Source organism: Xenopus laevis, chromosome 1L (genome assembly GCF_017654675.1).
Source record: "Xenopus laevis strain J_2021 chromosome 1L, Xenopus_laevis_v10.1, whole genome shotgun sequence".
NCBI lineage: Eukaryota > Metazoa > Chordata > Amphibia > Anura > Pipidae > Xenopus > Xenopus laevis.
Window position 1 is genome coordinate 86,034,848 of NC_054371.1, and position 26,193 is coordinate 86,061,040.

Consider the following 26,193-nt stretch of genomic DNA (forward strand, 5'->3'; position numbering starts at 1 on the left):
GAATAGATCGATAAAAATTTGGTGGGATGGTCCTCACACTCTTACTTATGTAGTCCCTATAAAACTATTCAAGACTCAGTTTCTGTTTAGCAGTCAAAAAGCAAAAAAGAAATCCACAGTGATTTTTGACAATAAAAAATGAACACTTCAATTCAAGAGGTTAATACCTATTATAGGCACAAAGAAGCACGATATCTAAAACTTATTTGGCAGTGTTGTAGAATTCATTAAATAAATGTATGTTTCAATGGAGCCTGCTTCTTTTATTGTCTAGGTAAATTTTCTAAAGCCATAGCTTTGGCATATTGAATTAGATAATCCATTCTCTTCAGTTCCAGCAGCTAAGAAGGCATATTAACTATAAAAGCTTAGTGATTTCTCATCCGTTAACAGTTATTTAAGCTTTCAAATGAAACAGCCAATCACTCTACTTTGTAAGCAATTAAAAAAATATGAAGATTGATGTTCTGCTGCTGAAAACAGCAGAGAAATATGCTAAATGAATGCTTAATATAGCCAAAAGTGTGTACAATACAATGCCTTCCATTGCATCTTTATCTATATGAATTGTAGAACTGATGCATATTGCTGACTTCAGCTGTGCCATATCTATGAATTCTCAAGTATTGACAACTCCATCCTTTCTTCATGACCCTTCGTTGTTATTTCCGTGACCTTCATCCAGGCTGGATCCTGGATCCGTGCTGTAATAAGATTTTGGTGTGGGTAACAAATCAAAAACATATCTCTGTAGGAAAATAATAGAGACTGGAAAAATAATGAAGGATTGCAGGATTAAAAAAATTATACATTTTCCCTTTTCCTAGAAAACAGAGACCTGCATTGCCCCAGTGTTTACTGCAGGCAGCATTGTATTTATAAGGGGCACATAGGCATTCCCCCCACCCCCTAAATCACTCATCATTCAGATGGACAAGATAGGTGCTGGCCGCCAAGGGGCTGTATCTGCTGGATTTTTTATCCAGTGTGATCTGCATAGTGCAGTCAGACCCAACACAGAAGTGCTGTTTTAATTAAAGCATAAAAATATCTTCCGTTTTGAGCTCATACAGTTGGCCTGGTATAGAAAAGGTTCATATTCACAATCAGAAATACAATCTAAATATATTTTATTCTGCACAAACATGCCTGATTTTACAGATTGAAAGGAACACATACTCCTCTATCTTTGAACAGTCCCCTGTTTCCCTAAATACTCCCACCTTTATCTCTTTTTCCATTATAAGTGATTTTATCTGGGACTTGAAGTCGTCCTGCTTTTCGTAGTGGGTATTGCACAGATTCTCTGGAAAGCAGACGGACTTCACGCCCCACAACTGTTTGTACAAGTTATCATTGATTTCTGTACAATCAGGTATATTTGTGTAGAAAAAAAAACATTATATTTATATCTGGAAGTTAAGATTAGTGATGGGCGAATTTGCGGCGTTTCGCTCCACCGAAAAATTTGCGAATTTTGCGAAATGGCGAAAAATTCAGTTTTTTTGACGCTGGCCCCCGATTTTGACGCCGGCGTCCGTTTTTTTGAAAAAAAATTTTGACACAGGCGAATTTTTGCCGTGAATTTTCGCTGGTGGCGCATCGCGCAAATTCGCCTCGAATTTGCGCCTGGCGAATAAATTCGCCCATCACCAGTTAAGATAGTGTTTATGCACCTATCTATCTATCTATCTATCTATCTATCTATCATCTATTTATCATCTATCTCATCAGGCAAACATACATTTTGTGGTCTGCAAGCTAATATAATTCATTTCTACATATATTTATGTTTTTTCTAATAGAGAACACTACTATTTGTTCTTTTACAACTAAAAAAACTATAAAAAGTTCAGGATGACTTGCCTGGTCCTTTCACAGCAACTATAATAGAGCACTACTCATCTTCAAGCTTTTAGTAAGAGCTCTTCAAAGACACAATGGAAAAAGGGGTAAAAGAAGACTCAAACATTACGCAAAAAAATGCATCTACTATTTCTATTTTTAAGAAGGACCCTAACATTTGTCGAGACTATCAAAATACAAGGCCCACTTTGACCACAGATGATAGAAATGTATATAATACTGATCAATAGAAAAACACTGTTCCTGTGAACAATTTTCCTGGATTTTTTTATGCTGATCTAATGCTCGGTGCTGCTCTGAGCCCCGCTAAGGAAAAATGCAGACTGTAGCTGTGATTTTATTAGTGACTCCCTTTCTCTGTGCCTTAAAGGAACAGTTATAAAACTAGGTAAATAGGTGGTGTAAAATAAAAAAATGTTCAATATAGTTAACCAAAAATGTAATCTATAAATACTGTAGTCAACGTGTGTGTAAAATAATAGCCAGAATATTAGTTCCTGCTGTGGGCTATAGCCATTTAGGGCATTCCATGTAAATAAAAGTATCTGAAACCAAGCATGACAGAAATCCCAGAGTTTTGTCTGTTTTGAATACAAAAAAAGTGGAGGTTAGGTCAATGCTATTGCTGTGCTGTCTATAAATGTGCTTTTCAAAGGAAAGCTTTCCCCTGATTTTCAAAAAGTGACAACATCAGTGAAGACAATGTATGGCTTGGGTCTTCATTTAAACAAATCTCTCTCCATCATATGTAATGATTTGCAGAAAATCGTATGGCAGTGTCTGGGTTCGACTTGCCCACTGGCAGTGGCGTAACTTGATATTACTGGGCTCCAAACCAAATTTTTTTTAGGCCCCCAAAATGTTTAGAGGTTGAATAGTTTCACCAATATTTATTGAAACAGTATAGAAATTATGGCTTTATGGGGCCCCTATACCTCCTGGGCCGCATGGTCTGCTACCTCTATAGTTTATCCTCTGCCCACTGGGGTACCGGGGAAAATCCAGATGGGCCCTGCTTCTATTGAGCTTCAGGCCATATGTTTAAAGGGCACGTAAAGGCAAAAACCAAAATCATATTTCTACTTTCTTTGATGAAAAAGAAACCTATCTCCAATATACTTTCATTAAAAAATATGTACTGTTTTTATAAGAAACCTGACTGTATGCAGTGAAATTCTCCCTTTATTTACTGCTGTGGATGGGAATTGTCAGACGGTCCCTAACTGCTCTGGGGAAGCAATCATACTTATGAACAGCAGGGGGAGCCCCCACCTTACTTCGCAGCCATGCAGAACTCAGGCAGCTTTATTTTTTTCCCTGTAGAGCAGTCAGCGACTGTGTAGAGATTTGTATTGGATTTTATTTTTGCCTTACATCCCCTTTACTGTTTCCAGCTGCAGGGACAAAGATCATGGAGCCAGATTTAAACAGATAAACTGGGCTTATATTTGGAGGATTATTTTTCTGCAGCCACTGGTTCTGCAGAGTTCGAGAAAGTTTATATTATACAATACAAACACTATAAAATCCACATTAGATTACATGACAACACAGGACCCAGTGCACTCTGCCTATTCAGATAATTAATCAGTCTTGCTGTATCGGCAGATATTTTTTGACTTGTGCTGTTTTGATAATTTATGATGATCCCTAAGCAGCCCAAACCACACTGAGCATGTGCACAGTCTTTTTTAACAAAGTTAGAAGATGGTGACACCCTGTGGCCAACTTTGAAAGCGTAAATCATTTGTTTGATTAGGCTTGTTGTGCAGTAAATTCATGTTTATGTTTAGTATACAAAATACAGCATTTCTAGCATTATTCTATTTTAGACTTTACTTCCCTTTTAAGGTTTGACTGTTTTTAGAATGTAAAATTAAACAGTTGAAAGGTTGAAAGGTAAGAAGACACAAGAAAGTACAGGTTTGAGAGCAAGTGTGAGCATAGCTGGCAGGTGTTCATGGAGTGAGGTCAGAATGTGCAGCTGTAAGGCAGGTGATAAGGTGCAGATAAAAAGCAAGGAGACCTCGAAAGTATGTGTGTACAGTATGCAGGTGAGTGCACTGAAAACAGATAAGACAAGGGGAAGAAGGAAGAAGAAAGGAAGTTAGGCAAGCAAAGAGGGAACAGAACAGCAGAAAGTGAAAGGCAGTGACAGGGCAAGGGTACAGTACTAGGTTTTTTTCTAAAATCTATGTAACCTATCAGCACGGCGCAGCAGCATTTCCCCAGGAGCTAACCTTTTCTGGAGCACAGAGCATTAACTTTTTACAAACTGTTACTTCATCTTTTCATCTGAGTATTTCTAATCTCAAATTATAAAGGACTGGCAGGAAGAATGTGCATGGTATAAATTGAAGAGATATTACATATATAGCTTATAGACCATATACTCTGGGATAGCGTTTCACCTGAACCAGGTGACTACATGTCTGTCTGTATGTACAGTATCCACTGTATTCCCCTGAATTTTCACACAGTTTGCACTATGTACAAAAAACCCTTCTGAAGAATATTCAATTTGCCTCAAAAGGGGGAAAAAATCCTTCCTAACTCCAAGGTGCAAATCGGACCAGTCCCTGGATCAAATTGTATTATTACCTACAGTATCTTCCATAACCCTGTATTCCCTCACTTGCTAAAAAGCCATCCAACCCCTTCTTAATACTATCTAATGTATCAGCTTGTACGACTGATTCAGGGAAAGAATTCCACGTCTTCACAGTTCTCACTGTAAAAAAACCCTTACGAATATTTAGCCAGAACCTCCTTTCTTCTAATTGGAATGGATGCCCTCTTATCAGCTGGAAGGACCTACTGTCCTTGTGTAATCTGCCATAGTGGATGCTTTGATATCTGTATAAAATACCTTAATCATTTTCAAATCCATTGCTTACTGTACTTGGCAAATCAGTGTGTAGCACTGACAGGGCAAGAGGAGGGGTGACTGACCACATGGGCAGAAGGAAGTAGAAGAGAGCTGTAGGTAGAGAAATTTCCCAGCCTCCCTTATTGCAGGGACCCTATGTAAAACACTATTCCATTGTCACAACTAGCAGGGGAATGCCAATCTATTATTGGTTTTGTTATTTATGTTTACACTGCAATATTGTTGATAAAAAGTTGTGGACTTTGTCACTCCAAAAAAACCCTCTCTCTCATTTGTTACCAGTGGTTTAAATAAATGCAAAGTGAAATAGGGTAAATATATGAGTTGATCTGATTATGTTTACTTCACCCCACCCTACCCTAGTCAATGTTTAGCAGTAAAGTTTGGACATATAATATGGGCATATTCATCAAAAATACATTGTTGTTAATTATTGGTGGGCCCTTTAATTCAGCATCTCTGGTGTGCCTTCAGGCTCCATTCACTAGTCAATTAGAGTATTATATTCATTCATTGGAGATGTCATAGGCTACCACTGCATGGGGCAAAAACTGCAGTGTTTCCCAAAACATTGCATTGATATGCCTGTAATTGCCCTTACCAGTCCCATAGCTAAGGGAAAGATATGAGTGCTCAAGTCACAAAACAGTTGAAGATACTAAGATTCCCACTACTAGATGTTTGTGATTTGGGATGTTTTACAGAATGGCTGTATGACTGTTGTTATTGATTCTGACCTCTGCAGATGAAACTGAGCATAAACTGTTCCTAATCTCCAGTGAAAAATTCCTATCTTTTTTTCTACTGTATTTTTACAAATAAAAAAAAAGATGATAAATATTGTAGAAACAAACTAGAAGCCGAAATCCTTATCTTTATTTAAAAAGTGTATTATTTAACTCTTATAAACGAATTGAGGCAAACTATTAACATTTAGTGATGTTCTTCATGAATATATTAAAACATGGTACTGTGGCATAAATAATTTCTGTGTTTGTCACCTAATTTCACATTATAAAATGTCTTCTTTATAGTCTTCTTCCTTTTAAAACCCTACAAAAATACTCCTTTTTATGGGTTGTAGCACAAGTGAATATTAAATACTCTGTTTAAGATATGCTCATACATTCTTTGTTCACAAAATATATATTAATAACTTAATTTACAGTTACTCTCCTTTCACTGCTAGCTTTTATGTGAAAAATGGAAATTTACAGAAGCATCCAGTAGACAGCCTACACAAAATTAGGTACAAAATAACTTTTTTCCATGGATCTGCATAAATACAGCATGAATGAATTGGGCAATGGAACATTCATTTATCTTATAGTGAGAACAGCTTAAGATAAAGTCTTTGTCGAACACAATATGTACAATTTTTAAGCTGTGTTTTCCTTCAAACATTTAATAAAGAAAAATCAGGCCATTTTAGCACATGCTCCTAATAAATCCTGGAAATTCCCAGTTTATGCCCAGGCACCCCTGATCAACCCCACATCCTGGTAAGTTCCAGCTTTTTTGGTGTCTGCAATTACTAAATCAGGACAATTAGGGGGCTGTGTGTTTACACCAATCAAACCATGTCTTTTTGGATTCCATTATTATTTGAACATTTTTCCAGGTCTTCCATGATTAGATCTTGGTCACTTGTAAGAGGCTTTCTCTTATCTGACTCTTTGTCGTCGCTGCTTTGCTTTTCAAATGCTGAATTTTGACGAGCCGAGTTATGGGAAGCTGCTGGTAGAATGGCATTTCCCTGAGCTCGATGAGAATACATTGTTCGCCTCTCCATTTCTTCAGAGCATAGCTGTAGTTTGAAAGCTGCTTGAAAGCCGCGTCTGAAATTCTCATTGAAAAATCCATAAATTATAGGGTTGATACTGCTATTGAAAAATGCCAGCCAGTGGGCAAATGGATAAATATAAATGTTTATCACCTGGTACTGACTCTGCGTCAAGTTGGCATAGTCAGATAGCATCATCAGTGTCCACAGTGGCAACCAGGAGAGAATGAAAAGCAAAGCTATTATAATCAGCATTTTAATAACTTTTTGCTTCCTGCGGGAAACTGCATGTCTTGGCTGTTTGTGATTCTTATTTTCAACATTTAATTCACTTTTGAACAATGTGATGCCTATTCTAGCATACATGATCACAATAAGTGATAGAGGAGCAAGGTATATGTTTGAAAAGAGAACAGTTGTATAAATTTTGCGCATCTCTGGGTTAGGCCAATCCTCTTGGCACCAGTAAATGGGATTTGTTTGGTTGCTATTGCCAATAATAACCCTAAAGTTCTTATCCTCTTTAACATGAGACATCACTGCTGATGGACACATTATGGCAATTGCTAAAACCCAGATGACTACGATAATGACAACAGCTGTGGATATAGTCAGCTTCTGCTTGAATGGGTAAACGATGCATCGAAACCTGCAATAAGAAAAAAAAAAAAGAATGTGCTGTGTTTATAATGTCATAAAGCCTTGACTTAAAGGAAAACTATACCCCCAAAATGAATACTTAAGCAACAGATAGTTTATCTCAAATTGAATGACATATTAAAGAATCTATATATATATATATATATTTACATAAATATTGCCCTTTTACATCTCTTGCCTTGAACCACCATTTCGTGACTCTATCTGTGCTGCCTCAGAGATCACCTGACCAGAAATACTACAACTAACTGTAACAGGAAGAAGTGAGGAAGCAAAAGGCAGAACTCTGTCTGTTAATTGGCTCATGTGACCTTACATGTGGTTTGTATGTGTGCACAGTGAATCGTACGATCTCAGGGGGCGGCCCTTATTTTTTAAAATGGCAATTTTCTATTTATGATTATCCAATGGCACATACTACTAAAAAAGTATATTATTATGATAATGGTTCATTTACATGAAGCAGGGTTTTACACTTGAGCTGTTTTACTCAGTATCTTTTAATAGAGACCTACATTGTTTGGGGGGTATAGTTTTCTTAAAAAAAAGCTAAGTGTTACTTAGATTGTGTGAAAATAGCTCTTTTAGAAATCTTAAGATATCACTTCTGTGGCACAGTGGGCTTTATATGTGCCTGAAGAACAGCTGGTAGTGTATTCAGAGGGGAAGCAGCAGTCACCATATTATGCATATGCCACAGTGTAAGGCACAGGAAGGGTCAGTTACTAGACTTTTTTGTACCTGTGATTACATTGCACCCCCACAGTCCAATAAGCAAGTCACTTTTTGACCAAGATATCCCTTGCCTCAATATAATGCAAACAAATGCAAAACCCACAGAAGCAAGTCTGAGATCAAACATTGTGATATGCATTGTGTTTATTTACCCAGCACTTGCATATGGTGCATTACTGCACTTGACATGGGCAGGGCCAAATACCTTTCCCCCTTTTTTTTTCTCCTTTCCCCAACAACTGGCCTAGAAATAATGAACTCATATCACTTGCTTTACATTGGAATCTTTGTTGGCCACAGCTTTATTACAAGACATGAGTATTAACAATGCATAACCATAAATATAAAAAATATTTACTTATTAACAGTGTTATAACAATAAATACCAACAGTGATATAACAGTAGCCTAGTAATACTCAGCATCTGCAAGATCCCTGTCAATGGTCCCAAATTAGGTGCATGATAAGTTTACCAGCCATCAGTCTCTTGTGCCCTCCAGCATGGTGGGTATGCTGGATTGCATGCTTCAACCACTGTAACACAACACCTCCCAGAGACCAATGCTCTTAGAGAGGAAAACAAACAACCACATCCCCCTGCAAATTCAGGACTTGGTAAACTTCACCCTTCCAACCAGCTACTGTATTATCACAGTGTGAAACAACTAGGGATGAGAAGGAGCACCTAAACTGCAGACTCTTCTGCAAAAAACTTTAATCTGTCACAACATGTTTGTGGTCCAACATATGGACCCTTTTTTAAGTGTGAATTACAAACATGAGCCTACCATTTGTTAAAATGTTTATGGTTCATATTTGTATTTTAAACTTGAAAAAAGGGTACATGAGATCCGAAAAATGCCGGTACGGAATAAAGTTTTTTGCAGCAGAGTCTGCAATATGGGTGCTTCATCCTGTCCTGAATTCTGTACCGAGCTCCTTGGCACCATGTGCCTGCCAGGTGGGTAAGACCAATAAAGGGATGGCTCTCTTCTGCCAGCCCCTCATGAATAGTGCTGCCAAATGCTGATAACACTGTATTCTTCAGGAAGCATAGGTCCTTATGTTATGTTAGAGAAGTAAATACTCCTATAATCTTTATGTTGCATGGCATTTTGTCTCTCTTTTTGTGTTTTCCTATAATGGTTATTAAAAATATGGATGCATGTTTTTCATGTGTTATGCATATTGTCTGAAAACACTTCTACCTGCATTTTTAGCAATAACATATCATATACAGTATCTCAATTTTCGTTGGTAATAATGGAAAGCGATACATGAGAATTCCTGGTGTTCAGACCAGGAAGTTTAATGACTGATATCATTCTTGCAATGTAAGAGCTATAACAGTGCTCACTGCATGTAAATGTATATATATGGAAGACAATTAATTGGTATATCCATCCCACTGTAAGCGCAATTACAACAAGTGTGGCATCCTCGTGGACCTGCATGCACTGATACATCCATATAAACTGACATAAAACTCAATACATCTATACAGGGATTACAATTAGCTATGTAAATAGATTATTTAAAGAAAATGATAAGATTTCTACAATAAAGTGTTAAAAATTATTTTTTAACTGCTTTGTTATCAGAACTTTTCTAAATTACCATTATTCTGTTGGTTTATAAACTAAACCCCAAAACATACGTTTGCACTGGCTAGATATCCCTTTATTATTCTTATTAAGATATACATTTTAGATACTAAATAATAGATCTATTTTGCACATTTTGTATTTAGCTGTACAGCTGTATAATTGAGCCATATAATGATTTATTTCATTTGGGTTATACATAGCACAAAGCTTACATGCTCAGTCTTTAATTGCCTTCTATTGTCAAATGCTACATTTGTTAGCCAGGTGAAAATAGCAGTTAAGTTCTTTGTGGAGGCAAATAAGTGCCCAATTTTCTCACTTGTATTCTACTATGGATAAAGCAAATTACATTCCTTCATTCCTTAGCACATTATTTTGAAATTTGGCTCCCATCTTAAGCAATGATAATGACATGGCTCGGATTTGAAATGGGATGTTAAGTACCTAAATTTTGTCTGAACCGATTTCTGTGGGAAAAAGATAAAAACACAGTTTTCTGCAGCTGTTCATGTTTCCTCTTAAAAAAAAATGTGCGGCCACTGGAACAATATCTATATTATAGTTATGATTTTGGACAAAATTTCAATGTTTTGTAGAACCAAAACATTTGCCAAGGATTTTGAAGTGGCCATTTTAAAGATCTGAACATGGAAATGCTGTGTAATTATCATTAAATATTATTGTTAAGGCCAATTATTTTATTTTTTAATATTAGACCACAAAATACTTCTACATTGCAAGCTAATTCTACTGCTGAACTTCAAAACCAAATAATTTAGGTATCTATTGTATTAATTGCCCTTGATAAATCTGTGTTACCACAGCTCTTCATAAGTTTCCTTGCAAGGAAACTTCAGCCACTTTGCAAAACCAAAGCAACACGTGTTTACCCACCATATGCAAGAGATTGATGGCCCTCGGTAGCACAGATTTATCATGGGCAACTAATCTGCTAGTGTGCCATCAGCCTTCTGTGTCAAAGATAGAACTTCACAAAGAACTACAAGCCATTAGTGTAACTGCAACCAGAATACACATGATAAAAACATGTGCTCTAGCATTATTGAATGACTTGAAGTATTTTTGTACTTAGTGCTGCACCTGCTATTAGTAAATTAGGCCCAGAGGCCATGCAAGGATATACAGTAGATGTATATCCAGAATGCTCGGGACCTGGGGTTTTCCAGGTCCCGTAATTTGAATCTTCATACCTTAAGTTTACTAAAAAATCATGTAAACATTAAATAAAATGACAGACTGATTTTGCTTTCAATAAGGATTAATTCAATATTAGTTTGGGTCAAGTACAAGATATGGTTTTACTGTTATAGAGGGAAAGCAAATAATTTGTAAAAATTGATTATTTGGATAAAATTGAGTCTATGGGAGATGGACTTCTAATAATTTGGAGATTTTTGGAAAATGTGTTTCCGGATAATAGATCCCATATCTGTATATTTTTATTTACAACACGGGAGATCCAGCACTCATAGGAGTTTGAAAAAACAAAAAGTTTTATTGGGATCAACGTTACTGTTTGTACACAGACCTTTCTGAGATGGTGTTAATTCAGCCAAGTGGAGATTGTTAGGAGGCAGTTTGAGATCTGAGACTCAAACCAGTACAAAAAAGTGTGAAAAGTAAATATAAGGAAAGAAGATTTTCAGGTGTGAAAAAATAAGGCTGGACATTAGTGATGAGCAAAAAACTCGTGAAACGCATTGAAGTCAATAGGCGACACTTTTTTTTTTCCGCACAACAATTTTTATATGCAACAAGTTTTTACACATGTGATTTTTTTTTAAAAACAAGTAAATACATTTGCTTGCGATAATTTTTTGTTGTGGCAAATTTTTTGCGGTGAATTTTTGATACAGTTTCATGAAAAAATTTGCAGATGGCGAAATGTGGAATTCACTACTGGCCACTGTTAGAATATTTATGTTCCAGAAATCTTTTTGTTCTGCAGTTCAACTGCATCTGTGTTGTTTCATTTACAATGCATTGTGGTATATATATGGACCTAACTGTAATTCATCCTTATAGGAGGCAAAACAATTGTTTATTTTATTGAATTTGTTTAACGTTTAAATGTTTTTTTTTAGTAAACTAGATTCAAGATTCCTTTATTTGTCAATACAGACCATACAGTTGGACAGAGTATCGAAATCATGTTTCACTCAGGTCCCATACCTGTACTGAATTTAATCTTGGTAGAATATCTATGCATGAACATAAATTACTATGTACAATATACAAAATATAAGAAGTTGAAATTACATTCAAGATTAAAGCGCGAGAAAGCCTTGGCCACTGTGGAGAGCTTAACAACCCTTTGTGACTCTTATTGCTTACCCTTTACCCCAATTCGCTTAAGTGTTTTTTTTAACAGGAGTTGAAAAATATCACTGAATAAGCTATAGCACATTATTACCTTTTATAAAGGCATTAGATTTGATCCCTTAAGTAGACATTGTCCGTATTTCGTTCCATTAGCTATTTATTGCTTTTTCCATAGAAAAAAAAAAAATTCAAACATATAATGGAAGCTTACCCTTTTAAAAAGCAGGTAAGTAACTTCTAATGTAAATTGCCATAAACATTGATCTTAACTACCTATAGAGAACAACCAGATAACACTAAATCAGATGCTATGCATTAAAATGTCATTATCTTAGAGATATGATTATGTTTTACTTTTAACATTAGAATAAAATACAGCAATAGTTATCAATTGCAAATAACATTTATTTGTTTACACAGATTTATTATTGAATTAAAAATTTTACTTTTTTGTACACTTTGTATATTTGTAATTTCAAGATACTGTCTTATAGAAGACAGAAAAAGTGAAACACGGAGAAAACATTTAATAAAACACTTCACTGTATGGCATGTGTCGAGAGAATTTTGCATGACAGGTTTATGGATATTAGATCCCACTCCTGTGTACCAGTGGTACCTTAGACCATATCAGGGTTAGTAAAATCACTCAGAATATTGAAGATATAAGGCAAGGGAGTGACTAATGACTCATTAATTGGTCAATTGCTTGCATCATAGCACTACATTTGTACCAGGTCTAGTAAGCTATAGCATCCAATCATCAAAGAGCATTTACTGAATACCTGCTACTGGTTACATCAAATTGATTGCAATTTAGTGATGGGTGAATCTGACCCATTTCAATTCGCTAAAATTTTTCGAACCGACAAAAAGTCAAAAGTCGCCAAATACATTGAAGGCAATGGGTGACAAATGTTTTGGATACGCAACAATTTTTCTCACTCATTGTGTTGTCTTTGCGGCCAAACCTGGCGAAAAATGTTGCTCATCACTACCATAGATTACAAAACCTGAAGCAAATTTACAGGGTCAGACTAGCACAGAGGAACCCTGGAATTTTTGTGAGCCTCCTGACCTAGGCATGCTCACCACTCGAAACTTAGGGGTACATTTATCAAAGAGTGAAGTTAGAGATCTCCACAGTCTGCAGAGTGAAATGCTGCCTCTCTCCATTAATTTGTATGGGACTTTTAAAAGGCGTATTTATCAATGGGTGAAAGTTTACCCTTTGATAAATAGGCCTTTAAAAACCCCATAGAAATGAATGGAGAGAGGCGGAATTTCACTCTGCGGACTGTGGAGATCTCTAACTTCACTCTTTGATAAATATACCCCTTATGGCACTCTAGGCTCACCCCCAATTGCAGCTTTAAGTAGGAAGTAAAAGGTATGCCAAGGGGATGGGAGGTGGGCGGTGGCTTTGAGAAGTGGAAGCGTTGAAGACTGTGGTGGGGCTCCTGAGGTGGAAGACCTGGCGGGCCCCAGACACCGGACTCTGAGACTGCAGACTTATGTAACATTACATTTATTAGCTTTTAGGGTATAAAGTCATCAGGTTATAAATGTATAATAAATGCAAATTCTGTACAGCTCTGTGTAAATGAATAACGATACTAAAAAGCTTTTCTTTTGAACATGTTAGAGGCAATGACCATGACATAGTTAGCAAAATTATATATTTATAAAAACTATGTAATAAACTACGTTATGCATACAGTATAAGGCAATTACCATAGATTCTTTAAGTCAACATTATCTTTTTTTCCCATTAGCTATTTAATGATTTTTCACTTCAATTTTTTTTTCTCTAACAAATAATGCAAGCTCACTCTTACAAAGCAGGTTAGTAACTTTTAAAATGTAAATTGCTATAAACAGTGATCTTAACTGCCTAAAGAGCACAACCAGACATCACTAAATCAGATTATATGCATTAAAATGTCACCATCTCAAAGATATGATTATTTTATACTTTTACTATTAGAATTAAAATGTATTTATATAAATGTCTTGCATTAGAATTTATTGTTTCAGCAGGACCAGAATGTCAGCAAAGGTGTCCCATTGATCTATTTATATTTTTAAAATTTGAACCCTTGGCATGATGTCTGTTTGATGAAGCTTATTGTGTATAGGCAGTAAATATGCGATGTTGTTAGATCAAACAAAGTCACTACTTACAATGCAAAGAATGTGACTACAGAAAACTGTGCTGCGACCTTACTCATTTTATCTCATATTTCTAATTAGCAATTGCCAACAGAAGTCACAAACTTTGTATGGAAGTTGCAAAAGTTTTTATATCTTCCACAAACTTATTAGTTGGTGAGACTTTTCCTTTGGTAATATCCAATGGGAGCTAAAGGACTGAAACATTTTTAAGGTATCTGGACCAAGCCACTTCTTATGGCAGCAGGGTGTTTCTTTCAGTGCAATTGAAGTATGCTGAGCCATGCTCAAAATTATTAGGCAATCAGCAGGTAGATAAGCATTAAAGGTTGTGGTTAACAAAACAAATTAATAGAAAAGCAGCCTCTATCACTGCCTTTGTCTGCCAGTTTTACATCCACTAGGCAATGGATGGCATAATTTGACCAGATTGTCTCTATGGATAGACTTACTGCAATTCAATGGGATTGATAGTTTGTTTAAGATACCTAGCAAGGGCAACTATGGTTGGTAAGCACAGGGATATCAACACCATTTCTAACCATGCCAATGGATGCATAGCTTCTTTGAGGTTAAGAATGAATGAAACAGTAAGCGACATCCAAGGTTAGAGGAATACAGAATTTAGTTAGAAAAAAACCAACAACAAAAAAAAAACACTGCCAAAAACAGTTCTTAAAAAAATCAAACTCAAAAGCAGGTGGCAGACAGATAAGTAGACCACTAAGTAAATTACATTAGACAATAACAAACTGCAGCACAACAGTTCAGTAGCCATTATATGTGTATAAGGTACACAGGGCCGCCATCAGGGGGGGACAGGGGGGACAAGCGTACCGGGCCCGGGCATGAAGGGGGGCCCGGCAGCGCTGCATTTTTTTGAAGATCCGGGCCCCCCTTACGAGCGCCCGAGCCGTACGTCTTGCCTCTTCAGTGCCGAATGCGGAAGTGCCGAAAAGCCGAAGCCGATGCGACGAAAAGACCCGAAGTCACGGAAAAAGCCGAAGTCCCGAAGTCACGAAGCGCCGAAAAGACCCGAAGTCACGAAAACAGCCGAAGCCGAAGTCCTGAAGCAGCGCAAAGACCCGAAGTCACGAAAACAGCCGAAGCCGAAGTCCTGAAGCGGTGAAAAGACCCGAAGTCACGAAAGGAGGCGAAGTTGAAGTACTGAAGCCATGAGTTCAATTCTACTGAACACCAGTTTGTGTTTTTTTTTTTTTTTAATCCCCTGGCCACCAATGTATTATTTTAATATTCTATAGGCCCCTGCCACCAATCTTTTTTTTAAAACTTTTGTTTTTGGGGCCCCAATTTTTTTTTTAACTCGTAAGGGGCCCCTTGCCACCATTGTTTTTTTTTGGGGTTTTTTTTTTAAAAAAAAATTAATTTTCTTTTTGGTGGCCCCAAATTTTTTTAACTTGTAAGGGGGCCCCTGCCACCAGTTTTTTTTTTTTTCAAAAAAAAATTTTTTTTTTTTTAAATTTTTTTTGGGGCCCCAATTTGTTTTTAACTTGTAAGGGGGCCCCTGCCACCATTTTTTTTTTTTTTCAAAAAAATTTTTTTTTCAAAAAAATTTTTTTTTTGGGGCCCCAATTTGTTTTTAACTTATAAGGGGGCCCCTGCCGCCAATGTTTTTTTTTTTTTCAAAAAAAAATTAATTTTTTTTCAAATTTTTTTTTGGGGCCCCAATTTGTTTTTAACTTATAAGGGGGCCCCTGCCGCCAATGTTTTTTTTTTTTTCAAAAAAAAATTAATTTTTTTTCAAATTTTTTTTTGGGGCCCCAATTTGTTTTTAACTTAGAAGGGGGCCCCTGCCGCCAATGTTTTTTTTTTTTTCAAAAAAAAATTAATTTTTTTTCAAATTTTTTTTTGGGGCCCCAATTTGTTTTTAACTTATAAGGGGGCCCCTGCCGCCAATGTTTTTTTTTTTTTTCAAAAAAAAATTAATTTTTTTTCAAATTTTTTTTTGGGGCCCCAATTTGTTTTTAACTTAGAAGGGGGCCCCTGCCGCCAATGTTTTTTTTTTTTTTCAAAAAAAATTAATTTTTTTTCAAATTTTTTTTTGGGGCCCCAATTTGTTTTTAACTTAGAAGGGGGCCCCTGCCACCAATGTTTGTTTATTTTTTAGTTTTTTTTACATTTTTTTTTGTTGGGGCCCCAAGTTTTTTTTAACAGGGGGCCCCTGCCACCAATGTTTTTTAAAAAAAAAAAAAATTTAATTTTTTTTTTTTTGGGGCCCCAATTTTTTTTATAAGGGGGCCCTGACCATCAATAGCTTTTTACAACTTGTGTGGGGGGGGGGTTACTTTTTTAGCGCTGATGTCTGTGTGGTCTTTTAACTGCGATGTGGGCGGGATATGGGGCGGAGCTTGGTCGTCAGTGTGGGCGGGGCCCAGGGGGCCCCAAAAATTTTGTTGTACGGGGCCCCGTGATTTCTAATGGCGGCCCTGAAGGTACATACTATTTAACCTACTGTAATAAACGGTGTGCCATGTGTGCCAGATGCACAGTGTAATTTATATCCTCTTCATCTAAAGTGGCATGTTACTCATGCACCATTTGTTTCATGCTTTGCTTTCCCTGTTTTGTCCCATCTCCCCTCCTGTAGTGCTTTGTTGGTTTATTGTCCGGTAGTATTTGCTTGGCTCCATTTTCATCTACATGAATATTGCTGAAGTGGATCATATTATGATCTTTTGACCTGTCTGGATGTTCACTGTTGTCAATATCTTCACAGTTTGAAATAAACCTCTCAACAATCTTCAAGGTGCCATTCTGATTGAGTCAACTGTCTGCCAACATTACTGAGGTTGTAAATGATTGCTATCTCAAGACAACTTTATAAGTTATAGAGATAACACTGTCAATGTTTAGAAAGGAGGCAGAACATGAAAGTATCCTTAATTACAAGTTACAATTTATTTAATTACATACAAAGAAAATAGTCCATCAAGTTCAACTCTTCCAAATGATGTTGCACACACACATATATACACAGCCCCTCGGGAAGCATGCTGTCCCTAAAATCATTCCACCCTAGGTTCGGCCCTTTGTGGCCTTCCCAAAAATCCAGCCTTAATGCACACACACAAACATATACAGAACTATCCATACACTAGCATACTGTATATAAAATATACTTTTGCTTGTCCATTAAAGGAAAACAGAACCCCCCAAACAATGTAGGTCTCTATAAAAAGATATTGCATAAAACAGCTCATATGTAAAACCCTACTTCGTGTAAAAAAAAACATTTTCATAATAATATACTTTTTTAATAGTATGTGCCATTGAGTAATCCCAAATAGAAAATTGCCATTTTAAAAAATAAGGCCTGCCCCCTGGGATCGTACGATTCACTGTGCACACAAACACAACAAATAAACCATACATGTTAGGTCACATGAGCCAATTAACAGAGTTCAGTCTTTTGCTTCCACACTTCTTCCTGATATAGTTAGAGCTGTGTTATTTCTGGTCAGGTGATCTCTGAGTCAGCACAGAGACCATCACAAAATGGTGGTTCAAGGCAAGAGATGTAAAATGGCAGTTTTTACTTAAATATATAGTGTTCATTTTGGGGTATAGTTTTCCTTTAATACTGTGTGTTGTGTTATAAAACCCTAGTATATGTAGCATAAGTTAGGAAAATGGAATTAGGGGTGGTTCACCTTTAAGGTAACTTTTATTATATTATAGAATGGTCAATTCTAAGCAACTTTTCAATTGGTTTTCATTATTTATTTTTTTATAGTTTTATATAGTTATTTGCCTTTTCCTTCTGACTCTTTGCAGCTTTAAAATGGGCATCGCTGAATCAATGCATGGTTGCTAGGGTAATTTGGACCCTAGTTACCAGATTGCTTAAGATGCAAATTGAAGAGCTGCTGAATAAAAAGTTAAATAACTCAAAAACAAAATTGCAAATTGTCTCAGACTCTCTACATCATACTAAAAGTTATCTCAAAGATGAACAACCCCTTTAACTCCTTATTTTCCTCTTTTGTTTTTTATTTATTTATTGTCTTTTGTACTGTTTACCCTTATTATATTATTACTCAGTATATAGCTTAGGGAGAGTAACAAAACTCCATGGGAGCCTATACATGAATAGGTTCTTATAACGCAAGCCCATTCCTAGCACTTAAAATGGTTTTTGCCTTTGTTTGCAGATAAGGCATTATTTACAGTCAAATTAATCAAGTCTAAAGCATGTGTTTTTAAAGGTGTCTCGTGATAACATTGTTTCTGGGTGTATAGTTGTGAACTGATTTATTTGACAACTGACATTTTACAGTGCTTGCTTAGCCTTAATGTTTTCACTGATTTCCTAACCAAATTAGATGGAATAGATCAACCAGAAGACTTAGCTGTTCTTATATGTACATATCTGGCATTTGGAGACTTCACCTCAATTAAACACCCACACCTTAGGTCAATGTGGGCTGATTTGACCATTGCCCAGGGGTTAATAATATAATCATAGTGGGGCCAATAGAGACTCGTTGGTTGAGGACTGCATCAATCCAATGCAATCCTCACTTAATTCATTCACTTTACTTCTATTTAATGTATAGGAAGATATGTCATTATATACAGAAAGCACAGCGATATAACTTTGCATATTATCCTGTTTGAACACAACAGACTAACTTGTTATTTCCCTGTAACTATATGTCCAGGGGAACCTGTGGCATTTTTTTGCTTCTGCTAACTGGCAGAAAATAGCCAGTGGCAGAATTACTAGTGTGCCCACCCCCATGAGGACAGCTGAGAGTGCAGCAGCGCTAATAAGAGGAGGCATAGCGGGTAGCATGGAGGATGGGGATTATGCATGGTACACATTTTGCATGTTACTAAAAGCACAGAGGGAAAAAACCCCACTGTCTATCTCTGCGCCTACTACTGCTTAATAGAAAGTATCTCAGTGCCAAAACACTTACTTGAGAGGTTTGGTGACAAGGTCTGCTCTGACATTTGTAATTTTTCTGATTTTTCTGGATAATAGGTATCAGAATGATAAACTCCCCCCTATACCTGTATTACTTTTCACCTACAGAAAATTATACTGTACATCATGGTCATTTAGGAAAGACCAAAATGAATTAAGATACTTCCAAACTTTCTATATAATCTAAAGGTGATGGTTACCTGCTGTTAAATTTGCACGTCAGTGGGGGACAAATCTCCCAAAAAAGACTTTCCGTGGCATAACATTAAGATGGCTCAATTAAAACCTATTACCCTATTAGGGTGATCTGGCTTAATCATGAAAAAAATCCAATTTACTTTTATTAATTTTATACTACGGAAAACCTTTTTTTTTATATAGACATTTATTGCCAATGGTAGCGCAGATTGACATCAGGAGATTGAAATGTCCCCATGTGCTATGGTCCTAAGATGAGGTGTCCTCCATTCATATATTCTAGATGCTATCATAATCTGAATCATAGATATTGTTTGCTTTCTGTGCCTGCTAGTGTGAAAATCTATAACCGCGAAGTGCATCAGCATTTTAAGTGGTTTAACAACTGCCCCTAGAGCCAAAGTCAATGGATTAAGCCTTGTTATAATTAACTATTGTAGAAATAGGTTGCTGTATTTCAAATATGTTTTCCAATATAGTAATTAAATAACACTATTAGGAGTCAGTACGATTTGCACAGTCTATATTTCATAAGAAAGTGAATTGTTGTATCTATTATTGCTGGGGTATATAACCCACTTAATAAAAGTATTCTGGTTTAATATGTAGCTCAGCTGTTTGCTAGAAGCCTGCACAAATGAGATTTTGTTAATTTGCATACATCCTGTTTAAAGACTATAACAGCTTGTAATGTGTGCAACAAATACAAAACAACTTACCTATCTACTGCAATTGCAACCAATGTGAAAACAGATGCAGATACAGATATCCCTTGAACCATGCCACTCATCTTACAGACTGTGCTGCCAAAGGGCCAACCTGTCACAAAATGAAAAGTGGTTAAAAGTGCAGTCACATCAGCAATTAATTGTGGCTCCACAGAGAGCATTTTGTTTACAGCCCTAAAGCTGCCTCACTTAAGCTTTTAAAAGCCATTAATAACATTAACCTTGTAAAAGGTCCTGCAGAATACAATGGTTTTACTGAATCACTTTAATTAGGAAAATAAATTTCCCATCACCTTTTTTTTCATCAAATGGAGTAAACATTTGTTTTTATGGATTACACTCACACATTTAAAATCTGTTAAAATGTAACATTTTTGTTGAATGAGGCACTTATTAAGGCATATGTGCTCTGTGCTTTGCAAAGTAAAAACACTCTTTACGGCTGGGCCATGCCCATCATGTGCCTATTTACACCTAAGGCATTTGTTTTATACCAGATTAGTTTGAAGCCAGCTGCAAGGAAACATTTTACAGAAGATGTATAGGCAAAACAACACTCTATGTTCATGGAAAGATCATTTATAAAGGTGCCTAACTACTTTCTGCCCCATGAACCATATCATAAATCTGGTTACGGTGCAGTGAGTACAAGACCTTTGTTCTTACTGACTGCAATAGTGCAATCACATCAATTTCAAACCCTTTCCTCCTCCCCTTCTCCCTGGTTCTTCTGCTTTCAGTTAACTAAAGTATACTGTATCTCATTTCCATTTGCATCAACCCTGGCTATATAATCTCTTTGTTAAACCCTTTCACACCTGTACCTCATCCAATATTGTATCTCTTCTCTCTTGCTATCTTACTGTACCTTTACTTGTTTTACTCAAAATCATTTAATCTGTTTGTAGTAATGAGTGATTTTTTTTTGGCAGTTTGGCAATGTTGTGAAAAATAACGCCAAGAAAAATGTCCATTTTGCATGAAAGAAGCAAACACACTGAAAAAAGGCCCTAACTTGGCTCTCCAGAATGATGTTGCCATTGAGGCTGTCTCTTCTACACACAATTTTAAAGCTACTCTTTGGGAGTTGGAGGACTTTCTGCTTTATCAACTCTGCAATCATCCTAGATGATTTAAACTACAACACCGAGGACCCTTTATTGTCTTTCTCATTTGCTCCACCTAAGGTTCTCCTTTAAACTCCAGTAGTTGCGTTCACTTCAGTCTACAAGAATGGCCACTTTCCGGAAGTCATTGCCACCAAAAATCTGACTGTGCATTTAATAGTGATACATTCTCTGCAGTATAACTGTATCAGTCATCATTTCACCTCACAAATTTTATGATTAGATGGAATACATTTATATGAACTTAGATGTAAAGTAAATGGTACATACCTGCAATAATATTATCCAAGAGGGTTGTGGGCATGCAGAATATCCCAACCAACAAATCACTAACGGCAAGGTTGAGTATGAAAAGATTGGTAACAGTTCTCATGTGTTTGCTGCTTAGAACAATGAAGCAAACAACTCCGTTGCCTAGCATACAGAGAATGAATATAAGTAGGTATGAAGCAATAAAAACTGCAGCCACTGAGGGTCGATGAAGATAGAAATCCACATAAGTAATGTTAGGTTCTTCGTAGGTTGGGGTCTTGTTGATGCTTTTCCTATACCATATTACAGATAAATTTGAGTCAGGTTTCTCATCCATCATGCACCTAAAAGATACAAAGGAAAAACCATAAGGAGAATTGTTTTCTTTTGCTCTACATACAGTATATCTAACATTCTGTTTATAGTTGTTTCTATGGTGATAACACAGTACCTTTGTCATTTAGAATATTAGTAAGACATATTCTAAGGCCTATGGTACAAATAGTGTTTCTCTCACTGTGTTTCACCCAATACTTACAATGATCACTGTCATTGTGATCAATGTATGCATTGTGACACCAGTCATGTCTTTTTATTGCCCTACAATGCACATTTAAGCACGTTTAGTCTAGAAAGCATATGTTATGAGCACTGACAGACACTTAACACTCATGTGAATGAGAGGAGATGAAGGTAGCATGCAGTATCAGGCAGAAATATATATAATTCAATGTCACCATAATTAAATTCAGAGCATGTTAATTATTGAGCTCTTCAACACTTGCTTCCATCCAATTGAGGACACATTTAGCATTTTCTTTTACTAACTGTAGGTTCCTTTTAAATGCCTTTCTTTAAAACTAATGGCCTAAACAATTCAGGATCCAAAGACTTTGAGGTAGTGTATAAAGGCAACATGATGTGACATTCACTTATCTGAATTGATTTTGTGCTTTAGATTTGATAATCTATAATTATAATTATAGATGAGCAAATCTATAATGCATTTATGGCATTTCACAGCTTACATTTTTAAAATCAGCTGGATATTCCTAAATCATCTGTGAAAATGTCCTGGATACACAAGCCTAGCAATATACGTCATTTTAAGATATGAATGCAAGCTCATTTCCAAGCAATAATTAAACTCAGTCTGACTGATATTGCGTAAAAATAAATCATCAGAAAAGTAAGTTTGTAGCCGTATTTATACATTTTTAGCCAATCACAGGTAGGAAGAGATTGTTCCTATGGAAACTAAATGAATGTACAATCTCCTTAAACTCTGTTAAGAGTAATATTAAATTAAATTTAAGTAAAAAAAATTTAGCACTGGGGAGTTCTGGAGGAATGTCATTTTGTTTCTACTATGTACTTTATTTACTGTATATGGCTGAAATGACAATAAAATCCACTTGACTTGACTATTAGCAGTGGGTCTTACTTGCATTTTTGGCTGATATTGAAGGTAGAAAAATGTGTGGACTTGAGATACTGGAAAAGGTACAGGTATGTTAAAGAGGGAGTACATCCCCCTTTTAAACATTTTAATAAATAAAAAGTGAACATACATTTTGCCCACTGTTTTAGGGAAAAAAACTTATGGCTTTTATGGCTTTTGTTATTTCTTACAATAAAAAAATCAGTGTAAAAATTTTTATGAAAAAATATATTATCATGATTTGTAAGGTGTCATTTTCAATACTACCGTATATACTCGAGTATAAGCCGTCCCGAGTATAAGCCGAGGCACCTAATTTTACCTCTAAAAACTGGGAAAGCTTATTGACTCGAGTATAAGCCGAGGGTGAGAAATGCAGCAGCTTCTGGTAAGTTTCAATCAAAAAATTGAGGGTTTCTGCTCCCATTGGAGGTGCCAGCGTCTCGTTTTTAGATGCTGGCGACCATTCTTGCGACCGTTTTTGCGCTTGACCCGAGTATAAGCCGAGGTAGAGTTTTTCAGCATATTTTGGGGGCTGAAAAACTCGGCTTATACTCGAGTATATACGGTATATAACAAATTGCAAATAATTAATTTTATAATTTAAAAATTTATTCTCAAACCAATAAATATATATATATTGAACAAAGTACCCCTTATGGTAAAATATAATGATATTATAGTCACCAAGGAGTTCCATGTCCATATAAAAGCACGAGGTTGAGGGCCGAGTGCTTTTATACAGGTCATGGAACTCCGAGGTTACTTATAATATTCTTTCCAACAAGGGTACTATAATGCACAAGTTTTAGTGAGTCATTTGACAGAAATGACATCCCTACCCACCATATATAACTGATTACATCACTAGTCACCGTTTATAAGGATATAATTTAAAAGATATTCATGGCTTTTGTGTATTATATATATATATATATATATATATATATATATATATATATATATATATATACAAATTAGCGAAACACGCAAATTTATGCGTTTCGCTACGACGAATAAAATCGCAAAATTCCCATGAAAATTTGCCGGCAAATTTTGGACGCATGTTCGAAAAGCTGTTTGAATTAAAATTGCAGCACGTCAACAATATTTAGACACCCATTGGCTTTGACACCTGCGGCGAAATTGACACAAGCAAATTTTCGGACAGGCGTCCAAAATTGACGCTGGTGTTAATTTCCGAGTATCACTAATTTTTGTGAATCTTTCGCCGTTTTTCGAGAAATCCGCAAATTTTTTGGCAAGCGCAAATTCATCCATCGCTATATATATATATATATATATATATATATATATATATATATATATATATATATATATATATATATATATATATATATATAAACCAAACAGATCCGCACTCCTCCAATTAACTTCTTAATCATCCGCCCGGGTGCTGCTCCTGGGATTGAAAATGCAGAAACGAAAAAATTGGTAGCGCACTCCAGGGACTTGTATATGATTCTTTATTCTTTATGGCATAATGATCGACGTTTCGGCTCCCCTCTAGAGCCTTTTTCAATGACATCTTGAAAAAGGCTCTAGAGGGGAGCAGAAACGTCGATCATTATGCCATAAAGAATAAAGAATCATTTACAAGTCCCTGGAGTGCGCTACCAATTTTTTCGTTTCTATATATATATATATATATATATATATATATATATATATATATATATATATATATATATATATATATATATATATATATATATATATATATTGTATGGATTAGCCCAGCAACGGGATAACGGTGACTCCCTGGATGAGTACACCGATTAAATCAGGCACAGTAGAACAATGGGTTTGAGTGAAACACACGTGTGGATTTTTATTTAAACAGCCCTATTACACCATTTAGAGCTGTACAAAACGAAAAAGGGTTAAAAATAAAACAAAACAGCAAAATAAACCCTTGCCAGCTTGGCAGCTAACTATACATTCAGGCTTCCCTGACTATCAGACCGGAAACAACCTTGCGTTGCTCTGGTCTCTACGTTAGCAACAGCAGTCTTTACCACACACAAAAGAAAGGTTTGTATTTCACCCAAAACCCCAAAAGTTTGCTTACCAAAAAAAATAAATCTTTCACAGAACTCCCCAGCCTGATACTGTATCTCACGTCAGAACTGGTTTCAGGGTGGAGCGAAACCCTAAGCAGGCTGGGAATTCTTAAAGTAACCTGGATCAGCAGATTCGATTCTGCTGAGCTCGTTTACTGGTCTGTGAGCTGCATTACCAGAAACTGAGAGCAAACTGCTCAAACCTTGGACAGACATACACATCATCCTGCACAAATCCACAAACTTTTACTGACCTGTAGTGATGGGCGAAATTTTTTTCGCAGGCGTCAAAAACAGGCGCCGGCGTCAAAAACGGGCGCCGGCGTCAAAAAAGGACTTCACGAAGGGTTTCGCAAATTTTTCGCCGTTTCGCGAATTTCGCCCGAAATTCGCAAATTTTTCGGCGAAGCGAAAAGGCGCAAATTCGCCCATCACTACTGACCTGCTGTCACAATATATATATATATATATATATATATATATATATATATATATATATATATATATATATATATATATATACACACACACAGTATTTTACTTTTAATAATGGTACAGTATGTCATCTCAGCTTATTATGCATCCTGCACTTTCAAAAACAGACTGCACATCACAATGCCAGTCATTTAAGGCAGCTGTTGTTTCACCTATTCAATCCACATTTCCCAGTTGATTATGGCTCTTATTTCTCTTGCTTAGGCATGTTTAGCAATATAGATGATTTTTGAGTTAATATTAATATATACTATCATGACACCTTCCCCAACCTTCAGGTTCAGGTAACCTGCTTTTTGGAAAGGTAGGAGAGGGCAGGGATGTCAGAAACCATTGTCTCTCACTGTATATAATGTATTTGGAGCTAGGTTCTTACTGTCTCTCTGTGTATTTAGGGGCATATTTATTACGATGTGTAAAATGAAATTCGATGAAAGAATGGCGTAAAAAGCTTTGTAAAATAAATGGAGAATTTATCAATGTGTGTTTTATTTTACACCATGCGAACGTCAGATTTGCTGCTGTTATTTTACATTTCTTCTGGCAGAAGTCACTCTAAAAAAAAAAAAACAAGAAAAAATGTTATGCCGTTTTTAACTCAGTAAAGCTTGGTGATGAGTCGTGAATTATCCCACCGTTTTTTAAACCTCATGATAAATATGCCCCCTAATGTATTTGGGGTTTCATCCATTTGCCAGAGCGAAAATTCGCCTGTCGATAGAGTGCGAATGATCAATAGCATCTGTCTCTTTTGCTAGCAAAGTTACACCTACGCCCGTTAGTAAATCAGTGAAGTGCCTGATTGACGTCACACTGGCGAATTTTCTTCGCCCTTTAACAAATCTGCCCCCATATCTGTAG

At 36.2% G+C, this 26,193-nt stretch overlaps 1 protein-coding gene across 3 annotated transcripts in view; it reads right to left on the reverse strand.

Moving 5' to 3' along the window:
* Positions 1 to 5,930: 5,930 nt before the first annotated feature.
* The window catches only part of npffr2.L (neuropeptide FF receptor 2 L homeolog), a 73,807-nt gene continuing 53,544 nt past the window's right edge, over positions 5,931 to 26,193 (reverse strand). For all 3 annotated transcript variants that reach the window (XM_041591057.1, XM_018252530.2, XM_041591053.1), the window contains 3 exons: positions 21,331 to 21,656; positions 19,925 to 20,024; positions 5,931 to 7,188 (listed from right to left, as the gene is read on the reverse strand). In XM_041591057.1, coding sequence (XP_041446991.1) covers positions 6,330 to 7,188; positions 19,925 to 20,024; positions 21,331 to 21,652 — 1,281 coding nt within the window. In that variant the 5' untranslated portion in view covers positions 21,653 to 21,656 and the 3' untranslated portion in view covers positions 5,931 to 6,329. The remainder of the gene's footprint in view (positions 7,189 to 19,924; positions 20,025 to 21,330; positions 21,657 to 26,193) is intronic.